We start from the raw sequence: 11,430 nt of genomic DNA on the forward strand, positions 1-11,430 counted from the left end.
CTGCTCCCCTTGCATTTCCGGCATCAAAACTTCGCCCCACAGCGATAATTGTTTTTTTTTCAGGAACAGCCACTGATGCCTACCTCTCTACTGGGTTTCCGAAGCGTGTGCCGTAAAAAGTGCTTCACTCCTTATTTGGTTTGTTTTTCAAGGTTTAGGGCAAGCACTTTCTTTCCATCTACCTAATGTGCGCAGAAGTTTGCCCGTATGCACACATCTCTGGCTACGCGGATCTATTCATATTGCATCCGACGAGCGCTCCTTCATCCGCGCAGGGGGACACGCCTGGTGAGTGGTTTATCCTTAAGCATTTCACCAATCCATCCCTGTCACAACGTATTCTTCTTGTAATGAATCTAGTCTTCAGGCGGCAATAATTAATAGAAGATTAGTAATCTTCACAGGATTCGCAATTAGAATCTCAACAAAGGAAAGCACCTCAGTTATAAGGGAAACTCAACTGATGTGTGCCATATTCCGTACACTTTGAAGGAGTGGCTATAACTCGCTGGTGTGTCGTCAACTGGTATTGGAAGATGTTTTCAACATTTTTGAATGAGGCACATAATTAAAATAAGATGGAGACACCAGAAACCAGTCCTAGACCACACAAACTGGTAGCTGCCCACGGCTCGGTGAAAGCATCACCCCCAATCAGGGGAGGAGGCAACGATATCAATGGATTCATGATTCAATGGTGCCTTTGGGGATTTGAATAGACAACAACGTTGGATAAAAACTTTTTTTTCCCCAATTTCCGACCGAAAAACAAACACACTCAACTCCATCTTACTTGTTAAAACTTTATTTAAAATTATAGAATTAAATACAAAAAATGAATAGTTCTCCGCTCAAATACAATATCAAGTTACATTTTGCATGTATTTTCCTCGGCTACATCTAGGATTTCATCTCTAATCTTTTCCTTTTTTTAATCAAATTAAAAGTCGAGTGAAAAGAAAAAGCAACATTTTATCAAGTAGAACACTACGAAAAACAATTTTCCAGTATTGTTTTCAGCTCAATTACTTCCATCATTGTAAACTTGTTTTGTCTTGTCATCACACAAATGTACAAATCAACTTTTTTTTCGGGGGGGCGTAAATTTTAGATCGGCAGAAACACTCTTCTTTTCGTCGCAAGTGTAAAATGAATTAAATATGATTTATATTACTTTTGTTTAGACATAATCTTTGTAGTGTTTTCTCTAAACTTTGCGTCTTCTTTAAATCGGTTTTCATTGATAGCTTCAGTCAGCGCAATTGGGGGAAACGAACATCGAATTTAAATTCAGGACTATTTAGATGTGCATCTCGTCCGCACCGCAATATTTCGGACTTGGCTCTAGTTTGCTAGCATGATGTGAGCTTCTGTAATTTCAATAATCCTTGTAGGGCTTGCACATAACATTGCTAAACTGAAAAACTCCTGGAAAGCTTTTAAGACCAGTCACAACATACACGACATATTGAATTCAATTCAAACTGCTCCCTCGGGCAATTGCATCTAAACAGTCCCAAAAATATAATGAAATAAAAATATTACTAATGCAAGGAGATGAGCGCTGTCACCGTCTCCTTAACAGAACTTCCAACGATGACCGCATTCATTGCATAGTACGAATGTCGTCATCGGTTCATCAGCGCTTCGGGTTTGGATTTGATTGTATGTGCAGTTGCGCTTCTTGCACTTGCCGCACTTCAGGAGATCTGTCTTTGTGCCTTGCACCGTAGCTAATTGGGCATCATTGATTGCTTCTTTAACGAATTTCTCACGGAGTTTCTTCATTTCATCACTTGCCATCTCTTCTGGGGTCATCTTAGCGAGTTGTTGTGCTGTTATGGCCCCGCACAGATAATTACTACGCAATGTGGGATTCTTAGAATCCTTTAAGTTTGCAACACGAGATCGTACGCGATTTTTATATTTCACATCTGTATTTCTGAATTCAGCGTAGATAGCATCCTCGAGCTCTTCGGATAATTCTTCGGGTGTTGGGCAACCCTCTGGTGGTTCTCCGTCGACTTTAAGGGCATTTGCAAGCATTTCCCGACACTTCAATCTTACAGCATCTGTCATTGAATTGCTTGCAGCTGGGAAACTTGTCTGGTGGACTTTTGGCTTCTCTTCCTGTTTCTTCTCTTCTTTCTTCTTTTCCTCTTTTTTGCTGGATGACGATGATGATGATTTACTTGATGATTTGCTGTTACTGTTTGATGATTCTTTGCTACTTGGTCCTGTGGCTGGAGCTGGGGTATTGGCCAGGAAACGTTTCCAGTTCTTGATTAGGGTTTTTGCCAAAGAGATAACTTCCTCATCTTTGCTGCTTTTCCGTAGTTCGTTGACAGTCATGCCGATACGAGTTTTGGTTAAGATGTCCAAATTGATGTCAAGAGTTTGTAAGGTTTTCAGGAGATCGAATGCTTGCTCTTGGCCCTGGAAGAGATAACAAAAACTTTCGTAATCAATACATTACTTGATATGAATTTGAAAAGCAAATAGAAGAAGAGTCGAGAGCGTATAACATATTGTGATTAGCAAGGATGCAATGGAGAGAAGTCCGATTATCATGGTAATTGCGTTTGTTCAACGACAGGATAAAGGACACTTCAGAAGATTCCAGAAGTCCCTCGCATTTGGTTGTTGAAGATCCGCATGGATAAGGACAGCCTCGTCCAATCCCTGCACCTTCAAAACCCCAGGATTCCCATGGACAACTGGGCTGTTATCAAGGAACGCCAGACAAACAGTCAACCTTTTCTACTCCGTATAAACGAAGAGTGCCTGGAGGCACAGGAAAAGGTAGAATATAAAGTGTGGTTCGGAGTCAGGAACGCAAAGGTGAAAGTGTCCCGCTATACAAGACCGGAAGAATACCTGGATCCAATCGACGCCGCCAACGAGCTATTGGAGCAGATGAGGATCGACGGTCCGACGGGGACTGACGGACCCCCCACGCAAGCAGATCTCGCTGAGGGTAACGCAGATAAATTTGCAGCACTCTAAGGGCTCAGCTAATCTGCTTGTCTTCTTTCTAGAGAACCAACTAATACAGGAGTTTGAGTCGGGTACCAACGAATCCGCAAGGCTCAGTAAGATTCTATCCAAGGAATATAGGAGCCTCCTGGACGGAATCTTCTGATGAAACCTTGAAGCTGCTGATTCAGACGCACTTTTCCACAAGCGAAGAGGACTGCAAGTCGGAGGCTTGCAAGTCTAGGCATCCCAGGAATGCGAGACTATCAAATCGATAATTGCCGAGGATAAGATCGGCTACGGTATAAAGAGCTTCTCCGCATATAAATCTTCGGGTCCAGATGATATGCCAGTCATGCTACAAAAGCAGTAGGAAAGGGAACTTCATCTCCTTAGAATACAGAGCATAGCCTTAGAGACGCGCACGAGTGGTTTTCAAATCGAAACCGGACAGCACGGTCATGAGTCTAAGAAAGACTTTCGCCCATTCAGCCTCACCTCTTTCATGCTGAAGACCCTAGACTTTTAGGACGATTGTGGAGAAAACGCCTTTCTCGAAGTCCCAGCTTGCCTACTTCAAAAGAAAATCCATAGAAACCGTTCTCCACGAGGTAATTGGCATGGTTGAGCGGTCACTGCAGTACAAACAATATACCCTAGCTGCCTTCTTGGATATTGAGGAAGCTATTAAAGAAGCTTTGACCAGTATTGGATTGGAGGGGTATTTTACGCATTGGATTATATCCATGCCAAGGTCCAGGATAATCTAGTCGGACCTGGGAGGCAACCTCTTGACCAGAGCTGTAAACAGAGGCACACGCCAGGGTGGCGCCATCTCTCCGGTGATCTGGTTAATAGTGATGAACAAAATTTTGCGAATAATGAACAACAGCGGGGTGAATGTGCTGACGTATACCGACGACTTGGTGATATTAGTGTCAGGGATGATTCCGTCCATTATGAGTGACATCCTGGAAGGAGCGTTTCGAAAGGTGTGCCTGTGGGCCGCAAGATGCGGACTCGGCATAAAACCAACCAAAACGAAACTGACGCTATTCACCACCAAGATAAGGGCACCTGAATTCCACCTACCGCGGCTGAATGAACAAAGATTTATTTTTTCTTCCAACGTAAAGTATTTGAATTTAATACTGGATCCAAAGCTAGATCGGAGATTGAACATAGAACTCTGGGTTAAAAAGGCCTATACAGCCCTCTATTCCTGTAAGAGAACCTTTGCAAAGTAGGATCTCCGGCCGAAGATGGTTCTCTGGATGTACACAGCTGTGGTGTGTCCAATCTTAACGTACGGCCCTATTGTATGGTAGCAGGCTTTGAACGAAAAGTACAATAGAACAAAGCTTAATAAGATTCAAAGAACCGCATGCGCTGGTGCTACTGGGACTCTACAGTCCTGCCCGACAGATGCTCTCAATGTACTCCTGCGTTAACTCACCCTAGACCTCCACATTAAATACGTTGTAACATCAGACTACGTGAGTCCGACCATCGTAACATCCTAGACGAAATACCTCGGGAAACTTGGGCATTCCCCACGGACTATTCCATACGCAAGCTAAACTTCACGAAAAACTTTGCTGTGGACTTTCCAACCAGGGCAGGGCGGAAGACCGGCGGCCTGTTGCTAGGCTACGACACAGTATTTTTCACCGACAGATTAAATATGATCTGTGGAGACGGTGCGATGGTTTTCTTGAATACACACAATGTACACGAGTCGTATCGTCTCCCAGGTTTCGTCAGTGTATTCCACGCGGGAGTACTGGGGATAATGGAAGCCTGTCAATGGCTGATCCGAGCCCTAAGCCTAACAGCCATTCTGTCCCAGAGCCAAGCGGCCATTAAGGCCTTATACTCAGCGACGACATCCTCCAGGTTGGTAAAGCGGTACAGAAACGCACTGAACAGTCTGGGCGGCACGCTCAAGGTCACCATTCTGTGGGTTCCCGATTATAGGAACATAGAGGAGAATGAGAGGGCTAACGGATTTGCCAGGCAGGACTTCGCTCTTGACAGTCCTTCAGCGGGTATAGTCGATGTCTCGCTGGCGACTGTCAAGGGCGAAATCTACTCGCACTACTTAGCAGCCGCAGACCCCAGATGGCGAAGGCTCACCACCTGTACCAAGTCAAGGAGGATTTGGTCCGCTTATATGCCCATAGGCAACCATGCCGCCAAGCTCGGCGTATCTTACAATTCCCATTGCCGAAGCTGCGGAAAAAAGGGGGAAACCTTCAGGCACTTCCTTTATAATTGCCCAGCTCTAGGGTCTACGGACACTGGGTAAACCATTCTTGGGGGACCTCCAAAGAGATTTCTAGCTGCAGGTGGGAGATCTGCTTCCCTTCCTGAATGCTACGAGCCGGCTCTCATAACAACAATCAAGGTCTTAGTAGTTTGAGGCATCAAAACATCACACCATAGCACTAATTGGGCTCCTCGGAGAGGCCTCTGATACCTACCTCCCACATTCCAGGGTAATCTACATACGTAGCATATTCGTAATAAAGTCATTTTTGTTTGGGGATTGAGGAAGTCCTAAGTTCGCATCCAGTTGATGTCGAACCAGACCAATTGGGAATAAACTTCCTTGCACATTTGTGGTTCACGGACCCCTAAATACCCACAAATTAAAAAAAAAAAAACTGACATCCAGGCAGAGGCCACTCATCAGGCGCTGTTCTGCCTCTGTCCTGACAACAGCGGGACCGAAAGTGACTACAAGTGGTAACCGATTGAATTCTTGGGAATTCAACTCATCCAGTTGATGTCAAACCGGACCAATTGGGAAAAAACTTTCTTTTACACAGAGCGAGTTCGTGGATCACAAATGTGGAAGAAAGGTTCTTCCCTATTGGTCCCGTCCGACATCAACTGGATGCGGACTTAGAGCTCCCTCAATCCTCAAACAAATTAATTTCGCTCCGATCTAGTGTGGATCTGAATATAAAAGGTGGATTTTACTTAAATATAATTCGAACGAGCGATTTGTGTCTTGTCAGAGGGTGTGGCATTACAAGTGCGGTTCAATAAGGAACCGTGTTTGACGACAGAGTGCGTTTCTAAGGGAAGTTGATATTATCATCGTGGGCTACCATCTATCAAACGACGGAAAAACAAATTTCAAACTGATTGACAGATTAGTTTGGATTTGGCAGCTATTCGAATACGTGTTTAACGAGCAAATCATTCATTCATCAAAAAGTCCATGACATGATTCTCGCTGATCGACAAACGACAGTGCGTGAAGTAGCAGAGACCGTAGGTGTATCGACTGGAACGGCAATTAATATTTTACATGATAAATTGGCGATGAAAAAATTGTCGGCCCGATGAATGCCGCGATTGCTCACGGTGGACAACAAGCGGATGCGGCTGTTAACTTGGAAGCAGTGTTTGGAGCAATTTAAGCGAGATCCAAAGGAATTTTTGCATCGAGTTGTCACCGTTGATGAAACCTCATTATGCCCCAGAAAAACAATGGATTTCTCCCGGTGAATCTCTCGCGAAGATGATCTCATCGACAGGAAAGGTTACGGCGACGATTTTCGGGATACGAACGGCGTTATCCTCATATATTTTTTTGAAAAGAAAGAATAACGATCTGTGGACAATACTACAGTGAATTATTGGACCACTTCGACAAAAAATTGAAGGAGATACGGTCTCATTTGGCGGAAAAGAAAGAATTATTTCACCACAATAAAGTACCAGCGCATTTATCCGAAGCTGTCGCCTCCAAACTGATTAAATTGGGTAATGTATTTCTGTCGCACCCCCGTATTCACCTGATCTGGCCCCCTGCGGTTTCTTCTAGTAACGCACTAAAATCCTCGCCTGTTCGAAAAATGTGACCCATTGATTGTTATAATTCCCTGCCAAATATAATTTGCTAATTGATTAGAAGAGAACACACCACCACATGGGAAAGACACATTTGAAAGTTAAGCATTTGGGAGGGGCGAAACGTGGTGATCACTGGGAGTTCCTTCTTAATGGAAAACTGCAAACGGAGAAGGATGAAGACGAGTCTCCCGCGCCTAAAAATGAGAGATTGTACCAATTGGTCCTTCAAGTTGGTGGATTGGCTATACAACGACGATCCCGGCAACGACAACGGAATAACCATTTGCGTATTTTCTCATGGAACGTGCGCTCCCTGTACAGAGATGGAATTGCCATGCAGCTAGCCGATACCCTGTCCCGATATAAGGCTGATGTAACAGTGTTGCAAGAGATGGACAGGGACCGGTTTCCTAGAGAAGAGCCATTACACCATATATTATAGCGGCCATCCAATAAACCATGTGCTCGGAGTAGGTTTCTTAGTCAGCCAAAAAATGAAACCTGCTGTTATCGGCTTTGAAAATATAAGCGAACAGCTATGCACTCTGCGCTTGCGAGGAAAATTTAGAAATATACGCCTCATAAACATTCACGCCCCTACAGAGGAGACTGCAGAGCTAGCATGGAGGCGACCAAAATCACCAAGCGGTTCATTAACTTATGGTCAAGGTGCGGAACAGCGAATCAATGCCTGACGACTGGCAACGAGGTAAAAGGCCTCCAATGGCGACACCACAACGATCATCATCAGCAGGGAGATAGGGAGGTTCTATGGCGCTCCTCTTATTTGTCTTATGACATAGACGAAGTTCCCAGTGAATGAATGTTCATTCATCAGAGCTAACCAATACGACAGAAGTAAAGGCATGTGAATAATAGCAGGATGTGATATTAACGCCCACCATATATGCTGGGAAAGTTCCAACATCGACGCGAAAGGGTCGAGACTGCCGGAGTATCTGTTACGGACCGAATTGCAGATCCTCAATTTGGGTAATGAATCCACTTTCTTCAACGTGGTCAGGCAAGAGGTCATCGACATCAAAGTGCCATCCCCCGACATTGTGGCTCTCGTCGGAGAGTGGAGTGTATCAAAAAATATTACTCTCGGATCACAGACGCATTGATTTCGTAATGGACATCGACCGATCTTTACCCACTCCATTTCAGAATCCACGTAAGACAAAACAGAACTGAGCGCCTGAATTACGATCTCTGGGAGGCATATCAAATCCGTTGCTGGAATTGAGAAAATAACTCAGAGGATCACAACTTGCATGAGAGAAGCTTCGAAGAGAGCTGTCAACTCATGATGCCAAAGAAGGGTAAAACTTAGATTTTGCGAAACAGAGTAGAACGACCTCAACTCGACTATCGATTGCGACGCGAGTGCCCTTCAACCGTCATTCACCCAGATTTCCGCCCTTAGCATCAGCCACACTTTCATCTGAAAGAGAAAGACCATATCATATAGTTGAAAGGCAGACTCCTGCTCCAGAAACCTGTTATGTTTTTGAGCCAAGGGTGCCCCACAACCGAGTTCTAAAAACTGATTCAGCCGTTGGCTGGATTCGATAAAAAAAGTATAAAGTCGGCCAAACGATCATCATGGATCCTCGCCAGAGAACGTAGGCAGCATTTGGGTTATCTACGTTTACAGAGCGGGAGGTACACAGAAAGCGATGAAGAAACGCCAAACCATTTACTTAAAGTGCACTTCCCAGGCAGCATCCAGAATCTCATTTTGTGGTTGACAGATCCATACGCAAGACTGGACTCTGACATGTAGAGTAGTTTCACAGGAAGGAGTGAAATGGCCATTTAACTCGTTCTATAGAATGCAAGTGCACCGATCCGGATGGCATTATTCCTGTTCTGGTAATAGCGGGAATGGATGCCCTGGGTGTACACATTTTGAATATTTACCGTGCTTGCCTAACACACGCCTATATTCCAACCAGCTGGCGTGATGTTAAGGTAATATTCATTCCCGAACCAGGGAAACCCTCGTACACAGACGCAAAAGCTTCCAACCGATTATTCTAACTTTCTTTCTGCTAAAAGGACTGGAAAGACCAATAGATCGATTCATAAGGAATACATATATCCCTAGGTAACATGCTTACCAGAAAGGCAAATCCACGGAGACAGCACTCCGTGAGCTCACGGTAAAAACTGAAAAGACGATGTCCGAAAAAGAATACGCCTTAGACGCATTCATGGACATCGAAGGCGTCTTCAATTATGCCTCATTCGCGCGATTTATAACGCGGTAAGACAGCGTTGGATCCTTCACATGCTAGAGTGGAGAAAGATCCACATATTAGTCGGACAGAAGTCTATTGAGGAAGGGTGTGTTAGGGGTTGCCCACAGGGAGGGGTATCTCTCCTTTGTTATGGCTCCTGGTAATGAACACCTTATTATGGTTATTATGGCCTCCATAATAGGCTCTCGGTGAATGCTAGGAAGACTGGACTAATTATATTCGTTAGGAACGTCAGGTGGGGTAGCTACACGCTACCCACCTGAGCAGGGGCGGAAATCCAGCTGGTACAAACAGTCAAATATTTAGCGGTACATCTCGACTCCCAGTTAACGTGGAAGCACCATATCCAGGAACAATATCAGAAATCCTGCAGATTGCTCTGGTGCTGTAGGAATGCGATAGGTAAGACCTGGGGACGTTTACCAAAACGGATACATTGGATGTATACATCCATAATAAAACACTCATCGTATGGTGTCCGAGACTGAACTTTGCTAACAGCAGGAAGCTGCTAACGCAGATTCAGAGGTTTGGTTGCCAAAGTATTACTGGAGCAAAGAGTACTACGCTGACTGCGGCACTTGATGCTATCCTAAATCTTCCGACGGGTCAATCATGGAGGGCGGATCGGGCGCAGAGGTGTTCTCGGGGAATCCGATTATGGAACTGACTCGACTTCTTATTATCAGCACTAAACAGCAACGACATATCAAGCCAGTTGGTGTGAAGTTGTCATCAGATGCTGCTGAAACTTGGCCAGCTTAACGAAACATTCCTCTTGACGCCGAGGCCCTAACATCGCTGGTAATGAGGAGGCTGACAGACTGGCTCGCCAGGGGTCTGGATCCACAATGGTGGGGCCAGAACCAGCTTTTGAAATCTGAGCAAGTCTACTCTGAAGGGTGAAATTGCAAGGATTCGCACAGCCAAGTGGAGAAATTTGAACTCTTGCCGGCAGACGAAAATCCTTGTGAAACCTGGAGTCGATAGAGCGGCATTTTTGTGGTCCTTTAAGAAGTGGGACATGAAAACCCTAGTAGGGTTTTTAACGAGACAATGCTCCTTAAACTACCATATGAAGACGAAGCTTGGGGTGGTGGTTTCGGCTATGTGCAGCCAATGTGAGGCGGAGGACACAGCCCTGCTCTTTTTATGCAGCTGCCAATGGGAGATCTGCACACTCTTTGTCTCTGGAGAGTGTTCTCAGACTCGCTAAAGCCTGCGAACGCCATAGGCGGGAAGCCATTGAATAGGCGATTTACGGGGATAGTACAATGGACCTAACAATGACCTGCGTGCTCGGCCATTGTCTTTCATTGCGGAATCTGATATCTTCGTAGCAATAAAAAGCCGAATACTCCCCTTGGTCTCAAATCACAGCATGGTCCAAGTCTTCCCGCCAATTTTCCAGAGGCAGGCGAGCTGTCAAAACAGTCAAGCAGAACCTCCGTGACCACCACCCGATATTCTAATGGCTTGCCACGAGGGAGTATCTGCGCTAAGCCTTAATTAATTTTGATAACATGCCCGACTGATAACGACAAACCTCAGATAAGAGCAGCCAAAATGCCACGGAACATTTCCAAATATTTTGCCAATGTCAAAACGAGCCGAGCAAACGCAAGAAGCAAAACAATTGCAAGATCGCTGCACGCCTTCCTCGACACGCATATGATCAGCGCGGGGCCAAACAAGCCCCATTGTCCCCAAGCATTCGCTTCTCCCACGCACTCAAGCCGCTAAGGTTATGGACGGCGGATTACAAAACACAATGCCCCTCCACGGGCAGCGACCAAAACAAATATCACCTTCAAGCACCGGCAGGTCGCCCGTCCACCTGCCGTTTCCAAAATGAAACCAACACTTCAAGCCCAGGCATCCGCCCAAAAACTACCAGAAACGAGTGCACCCCGGATTGCCGCCACCGCAAAAATCAATATTCGTAATCGCAAACAACTCGCTGGCGGGCATCTTCATTTCCACGGGAGGCACGTACTCACTAGTCATCTTCGCACGCACTTTTCCCTACTCCCATAAACCAAGCGCAGCAGTAGAACTCACCGTTCCGTCCGGGGATGTCATCTTGTTCAGTTTCTTCTGAATTTTGAACACTTCCTCTTCCACACTCATTTTGCACCAGTTTTCACTGCCTTCACTGCACGCGGTCAATTACAAGTTGTTGGTAATATGAATTTGCGCCCAAATTGCCGTAGACACCGATATGAGCAGGGAATTCTCGTTGCGAAAAATTCTTGGCGTAGAAAATCGCTGCAGCAGAAGTTGACGCTTCCTCAAGAACGGAGCAAAAAATAAACCTCGA

General features: G+C 45.3%; 1 protein-coding gene across 2 annotated transcripts; it reads right to left on the bottom strand.

Annotated features, from left to right (window-relative positions):
- Positions 1-783: 783 nt before the first annotated feature.
- Positions 784-11,408, bottom strand: LOC119651442 (transcription elongation factor S-II). 2 transcript variants are annotated; one of them, XM_038055046.1, is made up of 2 exons: positions 11,172-11,408; positions 784-2,436 (listed from the first exon to the last, which is right to left on the bottom strand). In XM_038055046.1, the coding sequence occupies exons 1-2, from the start codon at positions 11,238-11,240 to the stop codon at positions 1,579-1,581; spliced, it is 927 nt and encodes a 308-aa protein (XP_037910974.1). In that variant the 5' UTR covers positions 11,241-11,408; the 3' UTR covers positions 784-1,578. The 2 variants fall into 2 exon arrangements, with proteins under 2 accessions (XP_037910974.1, XP_037910975.1); XM_038055047.1 differs by lacking the exon at positions 11,172-11,408 and adding an exon at positions 10,919-11,089.
- Positions 11,409-11,430: the final 22 nt, after the last annotated feature.

The sequence above is a fragment of the Hermetia illucens genome, chromosome 3 (assembly GCF_905115235.1).
Source record: "Hermetia illucens chromosome 3, iHerIll2.2.curated.20191125, whole genome shotgun sequence".
In the NCBI taxonomy this organism is placed as follows: Eukaryota; Metazoa; Arthropoda; class Insecta; order Diptera; family Stratiomyidae; genus Hermetia; species Hermetia illucens.